This window comes from Asterias amurensis, chromosome 16 (genome assembly GCF_032118995.1).
Source record: "Asterias amurensis chromosome 16, ASM3211899v1".
NCBI lineage: Eukaryota > Metazoa > Echinodermata > Asteroidea > Forcipulatida > Asteriidae > Asterias > Asterias amurensis.
The window spans coordinates 3,424,440-3,452,436 of NC_092663.1; the positions used below are offsets into that span (position 1 = coordinate 3,424,440).

The 27,997-nt window shown below is 38.8% G+C and overlaps 2 protein-coding genes across 3 annotated transcripts; one reads left to right on the forward strand and one right to left on the reverse strand.

Annotated features, from left to right (window-relative positions):
- Nucleotides 1-725: 725 nt before the first annotated feature.
- Nucleotides 726-27,990, reverse strand: LOC139949298 (uncharacterized). Of its 2 annotated transcripts, XM_071947713.1 has the most exons (9): nt 27,823-27,990; nt 26,994-27,136; nt 24,881-24,911; nt 23,357-23,485; nt 22,017-22,157; nt 21,543-21,659; nt 6,326-6,438; nt 4,243-4,378; nt 726-2,599 (listed from the first exon to the last, which is right to left on the reverse strand). In XM_071947713.1, the coding sequence occupies exons 1-9, from the start codon at nt 27,823-27,825 to the stop codon at nt 1,433-1,435; spliced, it is 1,980 nt and encodes a 659-aa protein (XP_071803814.1). In that variant the 5' UTR covers nt 27,826-27,990; the 3' UTR covers nt 726-1,432. The 2 variants fall into 2 exon arrangements, with proteins under 2 accessions (XP_071803814.1, XP_071803815.1); XM_071947714.1 differs by lacking the exon at nt 26,994-27,136.
- On the forward strand, nt 13,314-21,530 carry LOC139949299 (uncharacterized). The gene is made up of 3 exons (XM_071947715.1): nt 13,314-13,438; nt 18,595-18,854; nt 19,397-21,530. Exons 2-3 carry the CDS (start codon nt 18,620-18,622, stop codon nt 20,083-20,085), a joined length of 924 nt encoding a protein of 307 aa, XP_071803816.1. The 5' UTR covers nt 13,314-13,438; nt 18,595-18,619; the 3' UTR covers nt 20,086-21,530.
- Nucleotides 27,991-27,997: the final 7 nt, after the last annotated feature.

Sequence of the window (27,997 nt, forward strand, 5' to 3'; positions counted from 1 at the left end):
TGCTAATAAGACAGTTTCTTCATTCATGTTGGTCGAGAGCAACGGCTGAAACAGTTGTGCAACATCACGCGATACGCGCGGTGCCCACAGCATTCCCTTATAAGGAGTTGTTTACGTGAGAGCGGCGGAGGGCTTTACCATTTCATAGCTGGAGGGGTGTTGTGTTGAAAGAAATCATTGAATAATTATAATTTTTGCATTTATTTTACTTTTTGACCAAAAGTGTTGATGATTTTTGATCGAAAAGGTATTTATGAATGGGAATCAAAGTGTGTTGAATCGGTTTTCAACTAGTGGTTTAAACCCGCCTAGGCCTGGTTCCTGATAATTTACCTTGACTTCGTCTCGATAAAATTATCAAGAACCAGGCCTCGGCGGGTTTAAACCACTAGTTGAAAACCTCTTCACCACACATTGAATCCCTTATTAACAAGTCTTCGGACAAAAGTAACGGCTGAATTGTTGGAGGCATTTCTTGTGGATTTCTTTAGATTATTGTTCCTCTTTACAAGTAAAATATTAGACTTGTGGACAAGCCGTTTATGGTCCCACGCGGTGAGATAGTCGAGTTGTGGCGGTGCTCTCGCAAGATCTCGCAAGATCACTGCTCTCGCGCGAACTGCTGATTGCCCGACTAAGTCTAGTATAATATAGTCATTTGTATAGTAAAGAAAATAAAACGTAAAAACACTAACACAAAAATTAAACATATTCTTCAAAGCACTGGTCCTGTTTTTGCCGAATCACATTTATTATCCCGCTTAAAATATTTTTTTTTTTACATAAGAAAAATCAAATACAGAAATAAAAATGTAAATATAAACTTCATTTGGGTTTTCAGAAGTTGTTTTATATATGGTGTGTCGAAGAGGTTTAGTGTACCACATACTAAGTTAACTGGTAGGCATACCATGGCACTAGTGTAATTGCCAAATACCAGTATTCTCACTTAGTGTGTCTCATAATATAAAAAACAAACCTGTGAACATTTTGGCTCAATTGGTCATCAAAGTCAGAGATAATAAAGAAAGAAAAAAACCTTGCTGCATGGAATTTACTGCTTTCAGTTTTGGGTGAAAATTACCTCTTTCTCTAACACTACGTTAATCAAATGGAGTCGTTTCTGACAATTTTTTATAATACCAACAGCTCCCTAATTGCTCTTAAAGGAACGTTACAGAATTGGTAAGAAACAAATATCGTAAAGATCACAGATTTACAAAAAAAACTTACATGGTCTAATGATGATGATAGTAGAAAACATCCCTTGAAATATTTATGTCTGAAATGTCATATTTGATGAGAAGTAAATAATCTAACTTCGCGTTTGGAGTTTATCGCTCAGTGAGCCTTTTATTAATTTTTATTTTGGCATTGATGCAATGCAAACTTTGTATTTGGTTTTTCACTGTTCTTTCACAAAGTCTCCCAATTATCTCCTCTTAGCGCCCCTTGTTCTGGCTCCTGTTTTACCTCCACGAGTCTTTACGTTTGTCCTACGCCCTCGCGCTGCAACATCAGAAACCTCTAAACCAGTTGAACTTTCACTCCCTCTTGCGTTATTTTCATCAGAGGTTTTTTGCTTCTTTTTTGTGGTGTCTTTGGGAGATCTGTTACTCCCTACTACTAAAGTTTCTTTTCTTGGCCTGCCTTGTTTTGATTTTTCTTGGTTATCATCTTTAGTTTTTGTGGGGGTGATTTCTGGGGATGACAGTCTGGTTTGACGCTGGCTTGTTTGTCCTTGTTTCGTTCTGTCTTTCTTAATGTCTTTAGTTTCTGTGGGAGTGATTTCAAGGGATGAGTTCCTGGTTTGACGCTGGCTTGGTTTTCCTTGCTTTGATGTTTCTTTCTTATCGGCCATGGTTTTTGTGGGAGTGGTTTCTGGGGATGGGTTTCTGGTTTGTCGCCGACTTGGCCTTTCTCGTTTTGACTCCTTGGTCTTGCTCTCAGACTCTTCAACCTTGTACTTTTCACACACCTTCCGCTTCCTTTGAGCTGCTGCTTTTGTAGTTTTCTTAGGACTCACTGATGCAGAGTCCTTTCTTGACCTGCCACGTCTAAGGTTTGAAACCTCGCGAGGTTCGGAGCTGTTAGAGTTCTTAGTGCTAGCCTTCTTTGGGGTTGGTGACAATGACGGTTCCTTTCTGGTTGCAGTTGCCTCAGTATCATCATTATCAGAGTTTACGAAATCAGAGTCCTCGTGCTGAGCTGCAATTTCTTGTTCTGGTTGGTCTAGCATCTCTTTTGAGGTACTTGGTAAATAAAACAAATCTCCTTCCATAGCTTCCTCAGTCACCTCCAAGTGAGTCGTCTGCTCAGATGGCATTTCTTCTTCCGTCGGAGCGGAGTAACCTGGCTTCTTTTCCCACACAGAGGGCGCTTTCACTACTTTAGGTGTGGCTTTGCGTTTCTTACTGCTGCTTGGAGTCCATAAGCTGTCTGCTGAATCTTCAGAGAGCTCAATGGCAGTGTCCTTTACTGCGTATTTACGCAGGCCAACACCCTTTTTAGCATGGCTCTTGTTGGACTTTGATTTGGTAGGAGTCTCCGAAGGGTGTGATTTAGCAGCCTGTTGGCGATGTCGTCTTGATTTAGATGCCTGTGTAAAAGGAAAAATTAAATAAAAACTATCAGCATTCTCCAGTTACCCTTTCAACTGTGACTTATACAATATATAAAATGGCCGAAATTTGTCCACAAAAACTGTAGGGGCGTAAACAAATCAGATGTATATGTAGCCCTAAATGTAAGTTATTGTACTGGACACCATTGGTAATTACTCAAAATTAACTTTTAGCATAAAAACTTACTGGGTAACGAGCAATGGAGAGCTGTTGATAGTATAAAACATTGTGAGAAACGGCTCCCTCTGAAGTAAGCTGGTCTTTGAGAAAAGAGTAATTTCTCACTAAAATGTTTGAATTGATTTCGAGACCTCAGCTAAGGTCTCGAATTCAAGCATTTGAAGGCACACAACTTGTGCGACAAGTGTGTATTCTCTCGCAACCTCGACGACCACTTGGGTTAAAATTTTCACTGGTATGCTATTGTATGCATAGGACGAGATACACCAAGTGATAAGACTGGTCTTTAAAGGCAGTGGACACTATTGGTAATTACTCAAAGTATTTATTAGCATAAAACCTTACTTGGTGATGAGTCATGGGGAGAGGCTGATGGTATAAAACATTGTGAGAAACGGCTCCCTCTGAAGTGCCATAGTTTTAGAGAAAGGCTTAATTTTCCACGAGTTTGATTTTGAGAACTCAGATTTAGAACTTGAGGTCTCGAAATCAACCATCTAAACGCACACAACTTCGTGTGACAAGGGTGTTTTTTCTTTCATTATTATCTCGCAAGTTCGATGACCGATTGAGCTCAAATTTTCACAGGTTTGTTATTTTATGCATGTGTTGAGATGCACTACCTGTGAAGGCTAGTCTTTGACAATTACCAATAGTGTCCACTGCCTTTAACATTTACCAAAGGTGTCCAGTGTCTTTAATGTTAACTGGTCTGTATGAAGTAAACCAGTTGTTTTAATAAATAACCTGTGCACATGAAATAAATTTTCCCCAAAAAGGGTTTTAAGAGTAACTATTGTTCTGCTGGTCAGATGTCAGTTAAATCACCTTAGTACCAGTCAGAATTCACTCCAGTTAGTCTAGTGTGGAAAAGCATTCCTATTTAAAGGCAGTGGACACTATTGGTAATTACTCAAAATAGTTATTGGCATAAAACCTTTCTTGGTGACAAGTAATGGGTAGAGGTTGATGGTATAAAACATTGTGAGAAACAGCTCCCTCTGAAGTGCCATAGTTTTCGAGAAAGAAGTAATTTTCCACGAATTTGATTTCGAGACCTCAAGTTTAGAACTTGAGGTCTCGAAATCAACCATCTAAACGCACACAACTTCGTGTTGCAAGGGTTATTTTTCTTTCATTATTATCTCGCAACTTTGATGACCGATTGAGCTCAAGTTTTCACAGATTTGTTATTTTATGCATATGTTGAGATGCACCAACTGTAAAGGCTAGTCTTTGACAATTACCAATAGTGTCCACTGCCTTTAACATGAATTATGAAGAGTTGAGTAAATCCATTCTACGCGCTAAAATAATTTTCATCTCAAAACTTCTCAAAAACTACAGCACCTCGGCATATATTTTAAAGGAAGCTTTCTACAACCACTATGTATGGGTTTTATGTCGTACAAAAAGTACCCAAACCCTTTCAACTGACCTTTGCAACTGTGGTGTACGAGCGTTGTTTAATCTGCAGTACTCTTGAGCCGTGGTCTTTCTCATCAGAATCGCTGCTTTCTGTCGTCTGAGAACTTTCTTTACTTGCCTCAAGGGAAGCTTCAAGCTTTGCAAATCTAGAAAGAAGAAAACGATGGAAATTGTAACAAAAATGTGAGTTTCTCTTCTTTGTTAAAATTTACTGTTCCAGTCTCTCGATTATGGTAATTCACAAATGACAATTAAAGGCAGTGGATACTATTGGTAAATGGGTCTGTCCACACTAATGGGACCATTTGATGTGACTTTTTTTTATAAATGGGTGACAAAAATAAACAAGAAGAGTTTTGTCAAGCTTGTTTCCCATGCACATTCCAAATCACTTCAAGGTTTTTGTTTGCAAAGAGCAAGACACATTTATCTGTATTTTAGCAATAACTGGGGATCATCTTCAAGATGATTATGTTTGTAACAGGGGAATGTTGGACAGACATTTCGTACATAAATGGTGAGAAAGGCATAATAATATAAACAGATTGCCAAAAATGTTGTCCCCTACAATGCTGTCCCTGCAAAGAATGTTTCCAGGCAAAACCAAGACATCTGCGTGAGTACTCAAGAAACTACAGAGAATTATCTTGAAGATATTAGGTTTGTAACATGGACAGACATTTGTCACAATATGTCTGTCCATGTTAAAAACAAACATTCATACAAGCTGAAAAACCTCAAGGTACTCTTGGTTTTTACAGATAACCATAAAAATAGGGGCAATGGGTCTAACTTAATTAACCTTTGAGTAAATCAATTAATTAATTATTTGTGTCGTCCATTTCTAGTCAATTCCAATACAAAATGTCTGTCCTCGTTACAAACAATGTGTCTTAAAGAAAACTGCGTAACTTCTTAAATAATAAGACATTTGTTATACTGTTTGGTAAGCACACTCACTATCAGCAGAGAATTGTACAAAACAAAATACAGGGGAAAATGTTGTATTTTGTGTACCCTCCCAGTCACAGTCCAAAAAGTTATCTTTTGGAACCAAAAAGACCCATTAGTGTGGACAGACCCAAATACTCAAAATAATTGTTAGCATAATACCTTACTTGGTCACAAGTAATGGGGAGAGGTTGATAGTATCAAACATTGTGAGAAAGGGCTCCCTCTGAAGTGTTGAGTTTCCAAAAAAGAAGTAATTTTCCACGAATTTGATTTCGAGACATCATAATTAAGTTTTGAGGTCTCGAAATCAAGCATCTGAAAGCACACAACATTGTGTGACAAGGGTTTTTTCCTTCATAGTTATCTCGCAACTTTGAACGACCAATTGAGCTCAAATTTTCACAAGTTTTTTTTTTATGCATATTGTGAGATACACCAAGTGAGAAGACTGGTCATTGACAATTACCAATAGATTCCAGTGTCTTTAACCATAATTGCTTCGTAATAAGTTGGGAATGTACTGCATTCTGCTCTACCAGTCAAGCTCCTTGTGGATGATACCAATGATTACATCCTTACGGATTGTGAAAGGAGTAACCCTGTTTCAGTCCCAGGAGAAAGTGGCTACTGAGTGGCGTTTGTAAACTAACCAAAACAACATTGAAACTTAGTTTGCAGTCACACTAAGTAACAAACTTCTAAATAAAATCTGTGAACAATGCCTCAATATTTTGATCAGTATGCTCTGATCGTCTCCAGGAAAGAACAGCCATTAATTTTTTTAAATCTGATTAAACACAACAAAATGAAAGCTACATCACTTGAGTTTTACTTTGATAAATTTTATAACCTCCAAATATGTAACCTACATAATGTTTATTTATTTGTTTATTGATTGTTTATTGATTGAAAATGCAAGAATTATATTTGCATGTCTTTTTGGTTGTAAAGACTGCCAGATAATTTAGGTTTGAAAAAAAGAAAGACAAAATTTGGTCAAAATGAAAGACAGACTCTCATGCTTTTATCGACAATAGTGAACACTATATTTACCCTCACATTAAAATAAATCAGATAAAGTGGAGATAAAAATTCTGGGTCAACAGAGTAATTCTTTTTTGAGATCTCTTTGAGCTTACCTCTTGACGATAAATTCGGTGATGGACTCTTTCACTAACATCAACGATGTGTTGTCATGGAGACCAAGGTCATGCTTTTTTTTCTGGTATTGTTTGTGTAAATCATGGTTCACCTGGGAAGAAAAATCAATAGAGAGCCAGAGGGGGAGAGAGAGAGGGAGAGAGAAATCAATCGACATTGTTTACAAAAATGGAAACTAAGAATATGAAATGCGGAATTCCATTGTGGTTTTGTAGAATATCAAAATTAAACACAAACTCAACAATATTGCTGCAAATAAAGGAATGGCATAAAAATAAATAATAAGAATTTCAAAACCATGGATTAATTCCACAGAAAATGGCCACCAAGAAGTTAGACTTGATGACAAGGCTGCCTATTTGTCTGCCGTTCATGCAACAGTCACAGTGCGATTATACACATGCAACGGTTGTAGGTAGCGCGCGGCAGCTTGCGTGCAGTAATAATTCAACCAAATATCTCAAGGTTCTTAATTTGGGCCAGAGTTCAGAAACCTTTAGCACTGACTGCAGTAGGAGCCGATCTTAAAGGTCTCATACTGGTAGTGGAAGATTTTAAAGGCAGTGGACACTTTTGGTAATTGTCAAAGACCAGTCTTCTCACTTAGTGTATATCAACATACGCATAAAATAACAAACCTGTGAAAGTTTGAGCTTGATTGGTCGTCAGAGTTGCGAGATAACTATGAAAGAAAAAAACACCCTTGTCACACGAAGTTGTGTGCTTTTAGATGCTTGATTTCGAGACCTCAAATTCTAAACTTGAGGTCACAAAATAAAATTTTGGGAAAATTACTCCTTTCTTAAAAACTACATCACTTCAGAGGGAGCCGTTTCTCACAATGTTTTATACTATCAACCTCTACCCATTACTCGTTACCAAGTATGGTTTTATGCTGATAATCATTTTGGGTAATTACCAATAGTGTCCACTGCCTTTAAGTAGAGTTGAGTTGTCATTGTCAACCGCCCCTTCTTTTGAGAACCAACACACTGTACTCAAAGGAGATTTACACATGGTGTTACCACAAACCTCACCTAACAATACTTCCAACATGCAAAGTTTAAAATCCTACTTTATAAGTAGTATGCTATCATTTTTTTATATATTTCTGTTAATGAAACCAAGATTGCCGCAAACTTAATCACTGTACGTGTAGCTCACAAGCCTAAGGAAACCTGTAAACAAGTGCATGCTGTATGTGAACCAGAAACACTGGGGTTAAAGGCCCGGTCACACAGGCCCCGATAACGAGAACGAAAATGAGAACGATAAAAATGCACGCTCTCAATTGGTTGAATAAGCGTGGGTGTATTCTGCGTGGAGCAATTCAACCAATCGAGGGGGTGCATTTTTATCGTTCTCGTTTTCGTTCTCGTTATCGGGGCCTGTGTGACCGGGCCTTTACTCCCTACTTTTCCATGATAAAGGACATAGCTACTGTAGAGCTGTTTAAGACCAGTTGGCTAACATGCAAACAGCCCTCATAGTCATAGCCAATCATGTAAGTCTTATGAATGGCACAAATCAAGAAATTGTGATTAAGTAACTAAGCGGCAATACTTTTTCTAGTAAGCTGTTGGTTTGGTAGGATTCCTGCAGTTTAAACCATTGGACCATGGTAACCAATGGATTTTTATTCTGGTCTCATAAACAAAATTCTGGTCAAGTACATGTATAAACACAGTATAAAAGCCATCCAAATCAGGTAAAACCATATGGCTGAAATCTCAACTTGCCTTTTCCCTACAAAATAGAAAAACATTTGTCGGCCAAAACACATCAAAACAACTCCTGCTGTAATGAATCAATTTTACACTTATCATGAACCATTGTCCTTTTAAAATAGGTATACCCCCCCCCATACACCTGTAGGATATGGACATTATAATACAATGGTAACCCCTTCATAACAAGGGGACCACAGGTGGCAATCAATTATGAGACCTTTTTAAAGGCAGGGTATAACGTACTTAATGTAATTGTCGAAGTCCAGCATATATGCATAAAATAACAAACATGTAGAAATGTTGGCTCTATTGATCATCAAGAAAAAACACCCTTGTTGCATAATTTGCGTACTTTCATACAACCCTTTTCAGGAAAACAAATTTTTGATGAAAATTAACTAATTTCTTTAAAGCTACATTTCTTCAAGCGGTTGTTCTTAACAATGTTTTATAACAGCAATCATCTCCAGACTTTTTTTATGGTCTTTTATTTTTGGAGTAGTTACCAAAGGTGCACACCCCGCCTTTAAAGCCATTATACACTTTCATAACAGAAAAAAAAATTAAAGTTCACAGATAAATTACAAATAACTTATAGGGTTTACAGAAGGTAATGGTGAACTAGACTTCTCTTGAAATATTATTCCATGAAATGCTTTACTTTTTGAGAAAACATTAAAACAATTGTAAATTCTTGATAGCGAGAAGTACAGATTTATTTTAAACACCTGTCATGACACGGCGAAACGTGCGGAAACAGTGGTGGGTTTTCCCGTTATTTTCTCCCGACTCCGATGACCGATTGAGCCTAAATTTTCACAGGTTTGTTATTTTATATAAGTTGTGATACACGAAGTGTGGGCCTTTGGACAATACTGCTTACAGAAAGTGTCCAATGGTAAAGCATAATTGGTTACAAATTGTACCCAATTAATTCTTGGAAAGCTTCTCCTTCAAGGATTCAGACTATAGGGAATTGTAAAGGAACAAAACTGCAATCGTTGCATTATTTTTATTGTATTGCGGCTTACCTATTTAATGTTTACTGTGCTGGTATTCTCAAGATTTATATGAAAGCTGACACACATGGGCTATACAGTCTTCTATTGACCCATTTCACCTGACTAAGAATAATCTTGGATGAGCTGTAAACCCACCCGCCGTATACCCTGTGCATGGTGTGTGCGATCACACCGAATGACCCACCCGTATACACACTGTCACATCGCACGAATACTGTTCACACAAGTCATCGCACTCGTACACCACTAACCGCATGCGGAGGCCGTCAGGCCGACAGCCTTGTCGGGTCTGTATCTTCCTGTTTTAATGTGTTGTATTGAAAAAATTCCAATAGTGGACGAAATTGGGGGGGCTCTAGGATATGCTAGTATGCAGCTCATGAATATGTATGTCGTTCGTCAGACCTATCAGACAATACAGGATGTAAGGCAAATGAATTATTCATTTTGACGTCCAATCACACACGCCTATCATGCTCGCTGAGCGTCCGTGGTGGTGGTGTGTGATGATGTAGACATGTCTCATCTTTCGCGGGCATTATGGTAATGAGCTGACCGTGGGAACTCTTCGCTTGTTATAGTAATGAGGTCAGTGGCTTCAACACAGACCCTACAAGGCTGTCGGCCTGACGGCCTCCGCATGGGGATAGTGTACGGGGGCACCGTGTCGTGTGATGTTACGCACAGTGAATACGGGTGGGTTTTACGCACAGTGAATACGGGTCGGCTTTTATACAGCGGCGGTCTTTTTTCGGAGTGAATAATTCGACTGCCTTGAGCAAGGCTATTCAGTGAAGTGCGCATTTTAGGCGATGCGGCGTTTACACGTAAGCCTATTGACCACCAACATGGTGAGCGTGGCATCAGCCGCCACGTGTGACGCGTGTCTTAGGGGTCAATAGTGCACTTTTCCCAATTAGGTACTCAAGGCGCTTGAACATACAGAAACACTTATTTTTGTTTTTTTACCCATGTGTGTTAGCACTGTATACTCAATAATTTCCCCGAGTCCAGTGAAAAAAAAAACACAGGCTTATTACTCTGGTGGGATTTGAACTTACGACCTCATAGTTCTAGATCAGTGTCTTACCAACTAGACTACCGAGGTTGCCTGGAAGCTAGAGGCAGTTCGAATCCTATGTTTTGGCAGCGGGTACCGCAACGATATAAGAGATGTTGAACTTGCATCGGGGATAAAGAATATTAATTTATGGTTTTAACCTATACACCGATGTGTGTAAGCACTGTATACTCAGTACATTCCCAAGTGCTGTGAAAAAATATCACAGGCATGTTACTCGGGTGGGATTCAAACAGATACATGTTATTGGTGACTTTTCGTCAAGATTGAGGGGGGGGGGGGGTCATCACTTGTACATGTACCTACGCCCTGCCGGCGGAAATGTTTATCGTGGTGGGTATCTAGGCTATGTAACAGCCCTTTATTTTTCTTTTCATGACCACCAATTGACGTCCTTCTTGGAAAGTCCCTCGACTCTAATTTTAAAAGTGCACCTCGAAGGCCAACAAGTGCGTAAGTTTCCCCAAAGTTCAATCAGAAATCTTGGCAAAGGGCACAAGTTTTTTGTTGGACCTTAATGGGATAGTTGGTCCCCTGGTGAAGTTAAAGTTGTTTCACCAAAACGGCTGAAGATCTGCTATGGTAAACTGGAATCTCCTAACGCTCATACATGCCTCCCGTTGAGCCAGATATTATGACAAACAATGGTTTTAGCCTATGGTTGGAATATTTGTTTTTCAGAGTTTGAGGTGTGTTGCCGTTTTGGGTTTTAACAAAAATTATTTAAAAAATATCTTTATAACATAATTCATACATAATAATAAGTAGGCATGCAGTATGATGTTTGGTCCTTGGGAAAAAGTAGGCAGACTACAAGGGCTGACCAAGAATAAACTTCAATAAACCTCAATTTAAACAAAAAAAATCTTTTTTTTCAATGCCCCCCCCCAAAAAAAAAAAAAAAAAAAAAAAAGCCAAGTAGGAAGACTTTCATGTCTGACTGAATGATATGTTCCTGGGGTTGCCAAGTATTTTAACCCATCTTTGGCAAATATTTATGTTAATATTTCTCCATTTCTCCAGCTGACTGGAAAAAGGAAAGTACACTCAACTTTAAGATAAACTAAACATAAAAAATAAAAAAGCTAGTAATAAGTACAAAATCAAGAAGGGTGTATTTTCAAATTATAAAGTATTGGAAAATACAGGAAAAAGTTTGCCAAGAAAATTTATAAGGGCCAATGTTTGGAGGCCAGTCACATTACAGGGTTGTAAAAAAAGTTGTTTTGATCCTGGGCGATGTGTTTTATTACGGCGTGTTTTGATCAAATATATTATATGAGAGGACAAGACCTGACATGTGGCATTCCTGTGGCAATGGTTAAAGGCAATGGTTAAAGGCACTGAACAAGTTTGGTAATTGTCAAAGACCAGTATTCTCACTTAGTGTATCCCGACACCTGCATAAAAATAACAAGCTGGTGAAAATTTGGACTTAATTGGTCATTGAAGTTGCAAGAAAATGATGCAAGAAAAAACACCCTTGTTGTACAAAATAGTGTGCTTTCAGATAGGAATAAAAAGCTTCTGGCCGGAAGTCTTTTATTATTTAAGTAAGAAATTAACTCTTTCTCAAAAACTTTGTTACTTCAGAGGGAGTCGTTTCTCACATTGTTTTATACTATCAACAGCTCTCTGTTGCTCGTTACCAAGTAATTTTTTATGCTAATATGTATTTTGAGTAATGACCAAACGTGTACGGTGCATTTAAAGGTAAATACAATAGTTTTGGAAATCAGAGCATTTTTATGGCACTAAGGTTTGGAACTCTTGGAGAACATAATATGCCATGGGTATACAATGTTCTGCTGATAGACAATATGTATTGACAAAAAGGTAGTAAACTATTACAGAGAAGGCCAATTTTTTATTTATTTTTCGTTGGACAACCAAACAAAACCCTTTAATCAAGTTTTTCGCATTGAAATGAATCCCTACTCACTCTGACTGAAGATGTAGGTAATACAATATACCTATAGTTTTAGCTAAATTAGTTGTCACGTTTTTGAGAAAAAGTGACAATCACGCAGCGATGTTTTCAGAAGAGTCGCGTAAATACCAGTACTGACAATTTGTTGACATTGCTAAACTACAGGGTGTCGTGGCTGAGCGGATAAGAGCACCAAAGTCAAGCTCTGGTGCTTCTGTTCAGCAGAGTGTGGGTTCGAATCCCGGTCGTGACACTTGTGTCCCTGAGCAAGACACTTAACTATAATTGCTTCTCTCCACCCAGGGGTAAATGGGTGCAGAGATGGTTCTTGTGATTGACAAGGCTGTATACTCCCTCCCAGGGAGTCGAGATGGTTTAAGGAGTGATTTAAGGCCCAGTGACCAGGGGTAATAATAATAATAATAATAATAACTTTTGATTTATATAGCGCCTAATAACTAACACTTAATTCTCTAAGCGCTTTACATTAGTGCCCTGGTCATAGGGCCAATAACATCCCTTTTTAATGTTTCTCAGCTCCCTTGGGAGTATACAACCTGGGCAACAGTTTATATCGCTCCAAAGGCTTTTTCATTCACAATATCAACCTCTACCCTCGCAGGTACCCATTTATTCCCCTGGGTGAAAAGAAGCAACTATAGTAAAGTATCTTGCTCAAGGACACAAGTGTCACGACCGGGATTCGAACCCACACTCCGGTGAAAACGCACCAGAACTTGAATTTGATGCTCTTAACCACTCGGCCATGACACTCTATAATGTGAAGCGCTTTGGGACGCCCTCCGGGTGTGAAAAGCGCTATATAAAAACAGGTTATTATTATTATTATTTTTATTTTCATCTCTTGACATTGAGATGAATTTTTTTTTGTGACAATGTTTTCTCATTTCTCAAAAACTACAGTACACCAGCAAGTAATATTTTAAGGGGAGATTTCTATCATCATTATCTTCCAGCTGTGTGATTTAATGTAAATCTGTGCACCCAAACCCTTTAATGCCAGCCACGAAAAGAAGGAGTTTTTTATTTTCTTGGCAGGAGTGATATAATTGGGAGATGCTGGGAGTTGATTTATCCTCTGTCATCTTTAATCTGTCATCAACCAATTACTTCCATGGTGCAAAATCAAGTGATTCGCTAGTGTTCTGGTTGGTGGAGACCAGGGGTATATAAAGACCGACCCAGTGCCCCTCAAGAGCATAACATCTCCATTGGCAACAGAGGCTGAACTTTTGGGGAACTTTCTTATTCTTAAGGAGAAGTGCTTGAACGTTGGTTGAAGACGAAGGACAGGGTGTTTGTTCTCGGTAAGTTTTACATTAACAACTCAACATCTTTTTTAATATGGGTAAAAACCAAAATGAATATTCTTTATCCCTGATGCAAATTTAACATCTATTAAATCCTTTGCAGTACTCACTTCTAAAACATAGGTATCGAACTGCCTCTAGCCACAGGGCAATCTCGGTGGTCTAGTTGGAATGACACTGCTCTAGAATTGCAAAGGTCATGGGTTCAAATCCCACCCGAGTATTATGCCTGTGATTTGTTATTAGAACTTGAAGTACCCAGTACACAGTGCTTACAAACAGCGGTGTATATGGTAAAAACTAAAATGAATATAACTAACTTCTTAACAAAAACAGGCATTCAAAAAGGAACCCAAGTTTATGAATAGTATTACTTATTATTAAAGCCATTGGACACTTTCGGTAAACAGTATTGTCCGAGGCCCACACTTCGTGTACCACAAATTATATATAAAATAACAAACCTGTGAAAATTTAGGCTCAATCTGTCATCGGAGTCGGGAGAAAATAACGTGAAAACCCGCCCTTGTTTCCCCATGTTTCGCAGTGTCATGACATGTGTTTAAAATAAATCCGTAATCCGTTTTAATGTTTTCTAAAAAAGCAAAGCATTTCATGGAATAATATTTCAAGATAAGTCTTTCACCATTACCTTCTGTAAACCCTTTAAATTATTTGTAAATCTGTGAACTTTTTTTTTGTTTGTTCTGTACCGAAAGTGTATAATGGCTTTAAAATAATTTGTTTTAACAACCATGTCCACCTGTTAATCGTTAATCGTTTTTCCTTTGCAAAATATCATTGTCACAAGAAACACTGACTTGAAAAAGGTTCTCATTTTAATTCTGGATTTGATCTTGATAAAGATATCATCCAATAAACAAAACCTTGGTATAAATGTAAGTTTAGTATTAAAAAAGTGAATACTTGCAGTTCAAAATCTTCCTTCGCTATGACTTTGCACTTGTAGTATTTTATTATTTTCTTTTAGATGGCAAAAGCACTTTTTTTCTAGAAAAAGTATCTCTCTTATGGGCAACATTTTTCAAAATCAAATATTTTTTTGCAAATCATGAATTTAAAAACCAAAGGGTACTGTTGGAAGAATACAAAAATCGCTTACTATGTATTCATACATTTAGAAAATAAAGATTTATTTTTGAAAGTGTAACTACTCTAACTACGAAGAAAGGGCAAGACCAATGCAACGACCTATGTAGCCCCAATATTTTGTCTGGGGTTTAAGTTGTACAAATAAAACAATTCAGTGCTTAATCGAGAGTGATTTGCAGACAGTGGGCTTAACTCGCTACCTGTCAGGCTTGTTATGAAGTCAGCTGGGTATTTACGTCAGCCACATGTGTTTACAGACACCCCTGCTTGTCACATTTTTACAGAACTCTGTTTGACATGACCTTTGACCTCGATCAAAAAAAGTGTTGGGTTATAAAGAGTGGTTTTGAGTTCAGTGTCGGGAAGTGTTTATCCCACTCAACTTTTGAAAATAAAGCTGTTTTATTTTTTAACATTCAGGAATCGGACTAGTGCTTGCTAGTAAACTTTGCAGTTTAAGTGACCATAAGAAGTTTTAGCCAAATTTAAAACATGCATTGTCATCAATTTATCTTTCTGATATATTAATGGTATAGCAAACACAGCACAACTTAGGTCAAATGAAATTTAATACTTGCAGTCACTCAACAATTTCATAAATCATATAAACAATTTTTGTTTTAGGTGAAGAAGTATGACCATTATTTTTAAAAAAGGCATGACATTTTCAGAAGCCCACCATTCCCACAGGATGATAGGGTTACCAGTACTAGCCTACAACCCTTTTTACTTGACAATTAAAAGGAACACGTTGTCTTGGATCCGTCGAGTTGGTCTTTGAAAAGCGTTTAAACTGTTTTTATAAAACGCATATGATTAGAAAGATATTTTTAAAAATAGAATACAATGATCCACACAAATTTGCCTCGAAATTATGTGGTTTTTCCTTTTACTTTGCAAACTAACATGGTCGGCCATTTATGGGAGTCAAAAATTTGACTCCAATAAATGGCTGACCCAGTTAAATGGTCGACGAGGTAAAAGGAAAACCACGCAATACTTGTGTGGGTCATTATATTCTAGTTTTAAAATATCTCTCTAATCATAATGCATTTTATAACAAACGGTTTCAAACGCTTTTCAAAGACCAACTCGACCGATCCAAGGCATTGTGTTCCTTTAAATCCACATTTTGAGGGGGGTTGAACCCTGCAATTGAACGATCAGATTTGAAAGTGGATTCCAGAAACAGGTGTCAATGCAGTGGTGGCGGATCAGACAATGGAATTTCAATATGGTCGTTTCAGAAATTGCTAGAAATGGGGGGATTTTTGCATGTGTTTTTGTGTGAATCCTTCGATCAAAAGTAGGATCAGAGCAGGATCAAGCATAGGTTTAAACGATCTTAATCTGTGGTCCTGAAAAAAATGCCGGATCTCAATCTTTCTTGATTGAGGATAAACACGGTGACAGGGTTTATAACATATGTCTGGTGTAATGCCTTGCTCAGTCACATTCTACCGGACATAAGTCAAATATAACTACATTGTAGATGGGTTTTTTTGGTGGTGGGGGATTAATTCAGTTTATTCCCCAGTGAATCGTACTCTGCAGGATTCCAAACCACAACTAGGTGAACCCTCAACAAAACTTGCACACAAAAATCCCACTGTGAGCTTAGTGCAGAAAACAAAGTTTCAAGCTTATATTACTTACTCTGCGGTTACTTTGGGAAATGTCATTACAATAACATTCTTCATGTGTTCTTTGCGAGGGGCAACATGAATGTGTCCAATAGAGAGAACATGTTAACTTATCAAATGATCGCAAATTATCCCCCAGGGAATCAAACTCTACAGGTATCCAAACCACAATTATGTGAACCTTCAACCATGTCAAAAAATCCCACTATGAGCTTTACTGCACCCCCAGAAAAGTTTAGAGCTTTGAACTTACTCTTTGGTTACTGTAAGCAATGTCATTACAATAACATGTATTCATGGTGAGGGGCAAAATGAATGTGTTTACTTTTATACATGTCAAGTAATCTACAAGGGAATCAAACTCTACAGGAAACCAAAACACAAGTATGTGAACCTTCAACCATACATTTAAGAAAAATACCCCTGTGAGCTTTAGTGCACCCTAAAAAGTTTAAAACTTCTTACTCAGCAGTTACTTTGCAGTTACTTTGCGGTTACTTTGGGGAATGTCATAACAAGCATTCATTGTGAGGGCTGGCCTGGAATAGACCGATCCATTAGGCTCTGCCCACGACGCACGTGTGAGCAAGAACACGTGACCCTCTCCAATGCCTTTCTGCACAATCTGCCGCCCGCGCCAAGATACGCGCACACATGTCAGACCTTATTTGTCGGACCGTTGTTGCATTGTGATTGGTCAATATGCAATGGGGCGGAGCTTAATGGATCGGTCTATTACACGCAGGCCACAGACAGAGGTCATGGTCTCCATTGCCCCCGATCTTGGCCATGGTGCCCTTCCAAAAGTTCCCCATTGACTTTTAGATTTCCCAGTGGAAGTGCCCTTTGTAAAATGGAAATGGCCTAGCCCTTTTTAAGATTAAATAACAGGCCTGAGAGGGGCAACCTGAATATGTGATGTGTGTTTCAACAGAGAGAATATTTCTGAAATAAATTAACATGGAGGTGGCCTTAACTTTTGCTTCTTCAACAAAAGCATAGACAAATATAAACACAGCATTCTCCCTTAAGAGTGGTCTACTTCCCGAATGTCACTTAAAGATGCTACAGCAAATTTTTGGCCCCAAACATTAAAAAATTGACATAAACTGGTACTTGAAAATGGTATTTCAAAGAGTATCGCCCGCTCTGACTAAAACAAATTTAACTTTTACTTTTAATGGTCAGGAACCATGACAAAACTTTAAAACGTTTCTTGTATTGTCAGGAGGATCCCGACAAAAACTAATTTTGAGCACTTTATTTCACTGCTAATAATAAATTGGCGGACTTTTTCGAGCAATGGCTCAAATGAAAGCTTGTAACTTTCTTGACCCCCATCAAAATACCTATTGAATTTTAAAGGGTGGCTGCAGTGTTTTTTTTATTCATGAACCTTAAATATTTTTTATTAAATGTGACGTCATGTCGGTAACCCGAGCGTTGGGCCCCCTGGCTGTGTGCATAATAGACCTGTGAACTGTGTGGCCTGGTACCTAGGCGCGTGTAGTTAGGGACCAGACTTGCCGACGATATGTTTGAATTCCCGACGTGACGTCGATGGTAGGGGTGGTATGTCGCTCATTACGCAAGTCAGATATGTTGGGAATAAACAAAACACATTTTATTGATGTTCAATACATATATCAGAAATAAATGACAGCAAAATTAACTGTTTTATTTTAACTCACTGCAGCATCCCTTTAAATCAAAATGTTGGGGTCAAATCGGTCAAATCGGCCAAAATTCTGACATACCATCTTTAAAAGACCTGAGGACCAGTCAAACAGCGTTGAAAAGCATCCCTTTTCTAGTATGAATTATAGACTAGTATAAACAGCTGATGGACCATTGGAATGAAAAGCTAACTAGTCCTGCTGGTTAGTCACTAAAAAAAAAGTTAAGGTCAAACCCGGTAAAGAAATATCTGCTGATGCAGGACTCGAACCCATGACCTTTCGAATAGTGTACCAGTTCAGCGTTACAGGTAGGGAGTGAAAACCCAATCCACATGCAGGGCTCCGGTCTAAGGTGGGATTCGAAAGGGGTCCACAGAAGTGAAAGGCAGGGAAAGAATTCACTTGTGTCCTTTTAAGCAAGACATTTAACCATAACTGATTCGATAAGTTTGGGAGGTAGTGCTTTCTGCTTTACCAACCTGGCTTCCATATGGACTGTAAAGGGAGTAAACTTGTTTCAACCCTATGAGTAGGTGGCAACAGCCCCTCAAAAAATAGTTGAATGTAGACAACACCTTGAAGTGGCCTTCAGGCCTTGTTTGTCTGGCGACTTGCATAGACAACAATTACAGAAAAAAATGATCCCCTTGGTGTGATGTTTCCACTGAGATGCTGTGACGACAACATAATTCAGATTCAGATTTCTATCTTCTTTCAGTGTTCATAACCTTTGCGCCACCACAATGCATCTGGTTTCAACCCAGCAACAAGCCACATTGGCGATCCTCAACCTACTCTTTCTACACATGCCACTTCTACACTGCGCCTCGCAGAGTGCTGGCGTTTCTTCCAGGGAGTCCCCGAAGGGTCAAGATTCTCAAGTACCTCCGTCAATGTGTCAGTACATGCTTCGTGGGGAGACAGGTCCTTATGGGCCCCCTGGACTGCCGGGTATACAAGGGCCGGCTGGGATGCCAGGTAATCGCTTAGTGTACAAATGTAGGTCAGGGTACAAGACCTTTAAATTGTGCAGGTATCTTGAGTTACGCCATTTAAATACATACGATCAAACAGAGGCTTGAGGTAAAAAAGTCTGTTACCTGGCGAGTGAACAGTAGAAATGGTCAGTTGTACAATGAGGGCGCCCGAAAAGCAGCCTCTACCTTTTCAAGCTCCACTTTATGTCAAAAACTAAGTGTGTATTTAACCCATTACTAAAATATTAAGAGATGTACCGTTTAATGCTATTTCAAAATGGTTTAATTGACACAAGTCATGGTAGAATGTATGACCTGCATTCGAATTTCAAGCTTTTTTAAATGAAAAAAAAAAATGAAAAAACAAAAAAATCTAAAATTGTGAGTATGTGTGGATTCACCAAATTTCCATTACATAATTTTAATAAAAATAAAATGTAGTGTGAAAATTTTGAAGAAATCTATCAGGAACAATGAGGCATTAGTATCATTTCAAACAAGATAAAACTGTTTTTATTTTAAAATGAATGAACTTTTTTGCAGGAAACCATGGAAACAACGGGAACAACGGTCTGACGGGTCGGCCTGGACCAAAGGGTGATCAAGGATCTCCAGGAGAAGTGGGTGGTTACGGCCCCGCTGGGCAAACAGGCCCAATCGGCCCCCAAGGTCCAACAGGGAAAGCAGGTGTACCCGGAGCAGCTGGAGTTGCTGGCGCATCCGGAGCCAGAGGTCAGCGTGGGACATCTGGGGCACCGGGTGAAAAGGGCGAAAAGGGCGACAGTGGGTCAGGGATCGAGTCCCGACAGATATTGTCGAGAGCCGGTCGTCGGAAAATCGCCTTCTCCGTGGCTTCATCCAACACCATGACGGCACCAGCTGAGGACGCTATCATCCAGTTCGATCACGTCTTCACACTCCACGGGAATGAGTTTGACCCGGATACGGGGAAATTCACCTGCCAGGTCAACGGGACATACTACTTCGTCGTGCATGCTAATAAATGGACCAATTCACGTAATCTACACATCAAACTGATGAAGAACGGGATTTTGATGACGGCGCTGTACGAGGATGCTGGGTACGATTATTACGACGCGGCTAGCAACAGCATCCTTCTGGATCTGACGCATGGAGATCGAGTTTGGCTACAGCTCCACAGCGGAAGTGAGGTCTACAGTGGATTGACCAGAATGACCACCTTCTCTGGGTGGCTCGTCTTTGAGGACTAAGTTTGTTCGTTTGATTGTTTGTTTATTACGAAATACCACAACTAAACAAATTCCATCAAAAAAAGAACTTGATACAAAATGGTGACAATGGAAGGTACCAGGACCAAGTTGACTTGACTCTTATCATGGCTTGTAATAAGGGACTGATTGCGGGTCGTTCTGAACTTCTTCTTGATCGTAAATTTATTCCATACTGATATTATAATAATATAAATATTTATAGGCAAATTTACATTTTTTAAAAGTTGTTCTTCCCATCAAGGAAACTCGGCTCATTTTACACTACCAGATTCAGAATGAAGCATTAAGAGAAGATCTTTCTCATTTGTCATTTGTTACCTTTTTAGGATGTTTTCTTAAATAATGCATTTGTTTTATTGTATTCTATACCGGATGTTCTAGATTTACATTTTAATTTTAATTTTTTTCTGTTATTGTGTATTAATGTAATGCTATTGTTTGTATTTTAGCGCCATGAGCACTTCTGTGGATTTGTGCGCTTTATAAGTTTTCATTATTATTATTGTTATTATTATTATTACTTCTATACTCAACAGAACTGTGAGGTACATCAGATTCATTGTCAACATTTTTTGCAAAGAAGACATTACACAATAAGGTATTACTGTTATTAGTCACTTGAAGACCCCAAGACCACCTGGCTTGTCCAGTTGTTATTTTACTAGCCCCATGATAAAAGTAGGCACTCCTGTGTTAATTTTAAGCCCTGGATTTGTTTTGAAATCTCTGATGAGCCACATTTTAACCAGCATCCACCGACTGGTCCAGTATAAAAAATCTTTCCGCCTAAGCCCACCAATGCTTATTTATAAATTACAATAAATTTCCATGGAGAGGCTTATACTCCCAATTTATGACTATACACCCCCGCCCCCCCCCTCCTTGGGTGTCCACTACTGTTACTATTATTATACAGTTCAAATTAAAAAAAAGTGCCTGCTTTAGGCTGGGGAGTCACAACAATCTTTAAAGCTAAGTGACTTCCCCTTACCTCAAAACAGAAACAAAACAGTCTCCTGGATCTATCTTTCGTTGTTCTGAATGTGTTGTAATATTTCAAAGGCACTGGACACTATTGGTAATTACTCAAAATAATTATTAGCATAAAAACTTACTTGGCAAAGAGCAATGGAAGTATCAAACATTGTGAGAAACGGCTCCCTCTGAAGAAACGTAGTTATCAAGAAACAAGTAATTTTCCACAAATTTGATTTCAAGACCACAGAATTAGATTTTGAGATCTCGAAAGCAAGCATCTGAAAGCACACAACTTCGTGTGACAAGGGTGTTTTTTTCTTTCTTTATTATCTCGCAACTTCAACGACAAACCAGGTTTGTTATTTTGTGCATACATGTATGTTGAGATACACCAAGTGAGAAGACTGATCTTTGACAATTACCGAAGGTGTCAAGTGTCTTTAAGTGTGGAATCTTACCTCTAGAGTTGTGTCATCAAAGCTCTCCGTCATTAGACTGTGTCGGTGACGATCCAACCATCGGTCTGTTTGGTTCTGCTCTGGTTTTAGCTCCATGTAACTACTGTGGAAGATCATCTGAAGAAGGCAGAAACTATAATCATAATTACATACAATTTATAAGGCGCACATTATCTGGAATAGAACCATTCAAAGTTGCGAGAGAATGGAAGAAAAAAAAACATCACACAAGTTGTGTGCTTACAGATGCCTTGAACTCATGACCTCATGAGCTGAGGTCTCGAATTCAAATCAAATATTTTAGTGAGAAATTATTACTTCTTTCTCAAAAACTACGTTACTTCAGACGGAGCAGTTTCTCAAAATGTTTTATACTATAAACAGCTCTCTATTGCTTGCTACTAAGTTTTTACGCAAACAAATTATTTTGAGTAATTACCTATAGTGTCCAGTGCTAAGGTAAACTAAACTTACCTTCTTTGGCATGGCAGTGAACATGAACGCCTTTTTCATTTTGAGTTGGTTAAAGATGTAGACTGCATCAAGGTGCCCTTGACTTTCTAGAGTGTCCATGAGCTGTTTTAAACTTCTCCAGTGTTCAAGACCCATCCTGATCTGCATTGAACAAAACACAAAATTATCAGTCACACTTTGATTGAAGTTATCGTAGTAAATAATACCGGCTGTTAATAATAATAAAACTGTAGTGAAATTCTACATAGCGGGTCATAACCATGTGGTTAAGAGCATCAAATTCAATTCTGGTGGTTAAGTCATCGGAGTGAGGGTGCTAAGCACAAAAATTTGCTTAGCATGAAGTTTCTAAAAACAGGATTACCAACCAAAATTCCACATGATTTTCAGGATGACCAAATGACAGCTGAATACCAGTAAGAAGCAATATGCAACACATGGAAATTTGGTTGGTTACCCTGTTTTTATCAAGAAGAAATTTCATAGAAGCAAATTTTTGTGCTTAGCAGCTCTATGAAATCTGGCCCTGGTCATGACACTTAAAGGAACACATTGCCTTGGATCGGACGAGTTGGTCGTTGAAAAGCGTTTGAAACCGTTTGTTATGAAATGCATATGGTTAGATAGATAATTTAAAAGTAGAATACAATGATCCACACAAGTTTGCCTCGAAATTGCATGGTTTTACTTTTACTTTGCGAACTAACACGGTCGGCCATTTATGGGAGTCAAAAATTTGACTCCCATAAATGGCCGACCGTGTTAGTCGACGAGGTAAAAGGAAAACCACGCACTTTCGAGGCATATTTGTGTGGATCATTGTATTCTACTTTTACACCATCTTTCCAACCATATGCATTTTATAACAAACGGTTAAAAATGCTTTTCAAAGACCAAGCCGACCAATCCTAGGCAGCGTGTTCCTTTAAGTAAGATGCTCTATATAATTGCTTCTCTTCACCCGGGGGAATAAATGGACACCTGAGAGGGTAGTGGTTGATATTGTGTATGAAAAAACCTTCGGATTGGACCTTTGTGACTTTGACATGGTTCGGACTCGACCTTTGTGGCTTTAACTGGAGGATTAAGCACCCGAATACCAGACCATGGACTCTTTTCATGAAATATGCTAATTACATTCACGCATGCGTACAGACCTTATTGGTTGGGAAATGCCATAGAGCTGTGCACTAAGCAGATGCGCAATCGCATCTGCGCCACACAGCCATTAGCCGTGTACAAAACAGCGCAATGTTCTCTTATTTTGCCAACCCAAATGTAAGTGCGCACGCGCTATGTGCAGTTTAAATATTTCCTAGGAAGGGTCCATTGTACAGTACCTTATATTTAGGTTTATGAGGCTGAGTCTCAAACATGGCATAGAGGATATACAATGCCCCAACACGGTACTGCAGCTCATAAGGAGGTAGAAGGTAGTCTGTGGCTACACGAAATGCCTCAAACATAGTCTGCAATCAAGATGGAAAGAAACAAAACACACAACTAGATGAAAAACTTGCATCAGGGATAATATACACATATTGACTGGCAACGAGGTAACTAGTATACGTCTATTCCCACGAGGGACTTTGAGTGACCAGAAGAGCGACCAATTTCCTGAGGCCGAAGGCGGAAGGAAATAGGCCTTCTTCTGGTCACTCATAGGCCCAAGGGGGAATAGACGTTACCGAATTATGCCAGTCAATATGTGTTTTATAACACAGCTCGGTCTTATATGTCAAAAAAGAACAGAAAAAGAAGTTTTGTTGTTGTTGTTCACGGTTCAAGTCAAGAAAGGGCACTGTTACCGGGGGCACTATATTCAAAGACTATTGCCCGCTGTGGTACTATTCCCCCAAAACAGGCGCGCGCGATAACTAGCCTATATTAGTTCATTAATCCAACGTGACCGTGTTTCAGCCAACCAGAATACAGAACGAGCAAGAGGTGTGTTATAAAAGGACCTATTGACTCCGTGCACGCACGTCAAGCGCGGGACTGTGCCACACTCACGATTTTGTAGGTCATTAGGTTTACGTGTAAATGCTGCATTGCTTAAAGTCATACTTCACTAAATAACGCACAGTGACATTGCCCACCAATTTGGCGCATTCCGAGATTATTCTAATGACTTCAGGTGAATTGGGTCAAAAGTCAAACGCGACTACTGTGCCACAAAAAAAATGTACTTCACTCAATAAAACACAGTAACATTGCCACCAATATACCCACCCAAGATTATTCTGATGATAACTTCAGGTGAATTGGGTCAATAGTATAAATGCAAACAAATAGTTACGATTCAACCCTCTCCAAGTCTTTCTTGAGGCTAAATGACAACTTACCCAAGCTCGTATGTACGCCTGCAACTGTGGACCTCCTATTCTTTTGTTTACACTTTTAAGTTTTTGGCAACAGCTCCCATTGGTTTGTACACGTTTTCCAACCGTGAACCTTTCCTGAACCATGGACTCTATTGTCCCCTATTGTTATAGGTCCCCAGTTTGACTTTGAATGTGCATACCTACTCACACACAACACACATAAACAGGTGTACTGGTGTAATAGAAACTAGTGAATGAAAAACTATTTGTTTGCACCTATACCCTTGGTCATTTTGGTTGGTAAGCAGTTTGCAACACTCTGCAATATTAATTTCTCATAATTTTAATTTTTTTACAATTTTAAATTTTAAGTTACGATCTTAATCGCTGCTTAATTTATGAAGTATAATTGGTCTTAAATAATCCAACTTGGGAATGGGGAGCTTTGTGTGTGGGGCTTTTTAATAAATAAACCTTCTTGCAGGAGGGACTTTCCGAAATAAGCAAATATTTTGCTTCGTTTAATACGATTATTCTCACCTCTTTTTTCTCTTGTCGTTTTTCAATCGCACTGTGAAAGGAAACACAAATTTAAAAATGAAAGTTGTGTACATTTGCAAGATATGGGTTATTTTGGTCCAGAGCTTAAAGGAACACGTTGCCTTGGATCGGTCGAGTTGGTCTTTGAAAAGCATTTGTAACCGTTTTTTATAAAATGCATATGGGTAGAAAGATGTTGTAAAAGTAGAATACAATGATCCACACAAACATGCCTCGAAATTGCGTGGTTTTCCTTTTACCTCGTCGACTAACACGTCGGCCATTTATGGGGGTCAAAATTTTGACTCCCATAAATGGCCGACCATGTTAGTTCGCACAGTAGAAGGAAAACCACGCAATTTCGAGGCAAACTTGTGTGGATCATTGTATTCTACTTTTAAAACATCTTTCCAACCATATGCATTTTATAAAAAACGGTTACAAACGCTTTTGTTTTGACCAACTCGTCCGATCCAAGGCAAGGTGTTCCTTTAAGTCATGTGTCATTGTAGTCCAGTCTGAGTCCTACATCATATGTCCTATGTTATTTGGGTTGAGTCACAGTTGAGTCAAAGTTCAATAAGTTCTCAGTGTCTAGTCCGAGTCCTGTGTGAACTATCGTTCATATCATTTGGGTCAAGTCCAGAACAATAATAATAATAACAAATTCTTATATAGCGCTTTTCACAATAACTGTATCAATGCACTTTACATTAGTGCCCTGGTAGTGGTTATTAGGCCAATAACATTCCTTTGAATCTTTCTCAGCTCCCTTGGGAGTATACAGCCTGAGCTGCCGTGGTGCTCTGAAGGCTTTTTCATACACAATATCAACCATTACCCAATTTGACCCCTGGGTGAAAAGAAGCAATTATAGTAAAGTATCTTGCTCAAGGACACAATTATCACGACCGGGATTCTAACCCACACTCCGGTGACTTAAAGACACTGGACACTATTGGAAATTGTCAAAGACCAGTCGTCTCACTTGGTGTACCGTGTATCTCAAGTTATGCATAAAATAACAAACCTGTGAAAATTTGAGCTTGATTGGTCGTCGGAGTTGCGAGGTAACTATGAAATAAAAAAATACCTGTGTCACACGAAGTTATGTGCTTTCAGATGCTTGATTTCGAGACCTCAAACTCTAAACTTGAGGTCTCAAAATTAAATTCGTGGAAAATTACTTCTTTCTCTAAAACTATGCCACTTCAGAGGGAGCCGTTTATCACAATGTTTTATACTATCAACCTCTCCCCATTACTCATTACCAAGTGAGGTTTTATGCTGATAATTATTTTGAGTAATTACCAATAGTGTCCACTGCCTTTTACCACCAGAACTTGAATTTGATGTTCTTAACCACTCGGCCATGACACTCAACAGACTAATCAGTTGAGCCTCTTTTCATCTGAGCAGAATATGAGTCTGAGTCACACATAACATTCTGTAGTCTTAACCCAAGACGTGCTCAGTTGTAAATCGCCAAAGCGCCCATCTTACGGTATGATTTAAAGGCAGTGGACACTGTTGGTAATTACTCAAAATGCTTATTATCATAAAACCTTTCTTGATTATGCATAATGGGTAGAGGTTGATAGTATAAAACATTGTGAGAAACGGCTCCCTCTGAAGTGACGTAGTTTTCAAGAAAGAAGTAATTTTCCACAAATTTGATTTCGAGACCTCAAGTTTAGAATTTGAGGTCTCTAAATCAAGCATCTGAAAGCACACAACTTCGTGTGACCAACATGTGACAAGGGTGTTTTTTTCTTTCATTATCTCGCAACTTTCGACGACCAATTGAGCTCAAATTTTCACAGGTTTGTGTTTTTATGCATATTGTTGAGGTACACCAACTGTGAAGACTAGTCTTTGACAATTATCAATAGTGTCCACCCAACTTGACTGGAGAGCTTGAAGTGATTAAGTTGCTCGCCAGACTAGTCTCAAGCTCGCCTCGAAGCTCGCCATCCAGTCAAATTGGTTAAATCCTACCGTAAGATGGCATGCTTCAGCGATTTACAACTGAGCGTACCACACTATAACCAATATCTAGCAATTATGTCTTTGGCCAAGACTTCACATTCTGTAGCTGCTCCATTGAACTTACTAATGAATGAAACTGAAGTTGAAATTTCTCCACTCCTCGGCAAATATTTGATATCTGACAGTCTGTCTGTGGAGGAAGGCCTGGAGAAGATTTTCAACGTCTTCTCTCAGCCCACTTACAACTTTATCATCTGATTTATCCATCTGTGAAGTATAGAAAATTACATGGAAGAGCGTCACCTAGAAAATTAACCCTACTCAGGCAGACAGCTTTGTTACATGTATATGTATGAAGGAAACAAAATGCTGTTCTGGCAACACTGTAACAGCTTGTTTTCACAAATCTAACCAAAAAAATAACCATTTAAAATAACAATCACTGTTGATCTGTGAATTTGTGACAGAATAACTGATAAAGTGATAGGTCCTAATTGTAAACATTTGGAAAAAAAGAATCTAGCCCCCCAGTTACTGTGTCTAGTACTCTAGGTTTGTAGTACGAAATGGTGGTCTGAATATTTTTTGGGGAAAATCCAAAATGAGTCCGGCTATATTCAAATTACTGTGAAGCTAAGGTTAAATGACCCCCTCCCCCCGCCCCCACCCACATAGAACAGAAGACCATTCTCTCATCTTTCATTTACTAACTTCTACTAAGTCTACGTCCGTAGTTCAGAGATTTAGTGAGAACGAACAAATTTTACGAAAACAAAATCAGTGGAATTGGAGTTAATCAAGGGCTGATAAATTGGTGGCGACGTGCGGAAAATTATCCGTTAGAACTATAAAAGTTATTCGTTCCGCTATCGTCTCTCCCACCATGCACCCACGTAAACATAACATGGGAACGATAGCGGAACGAATCTTAGGAAGACCGTTTTCGTACTTACCATTACGATATCGTTGTCAAATCTGCTGCTACTGGAAAAACACGTTAACTCTTTTCAGTAAACTGTGCTGGTCACACACCTTCCCACGTGGGAGATATTATACGCCAAGGATGAATTAAAAACGTACAGTACTCACGACTGTGACATTTCTTACATGTGTGCCTGCCATCTTTGA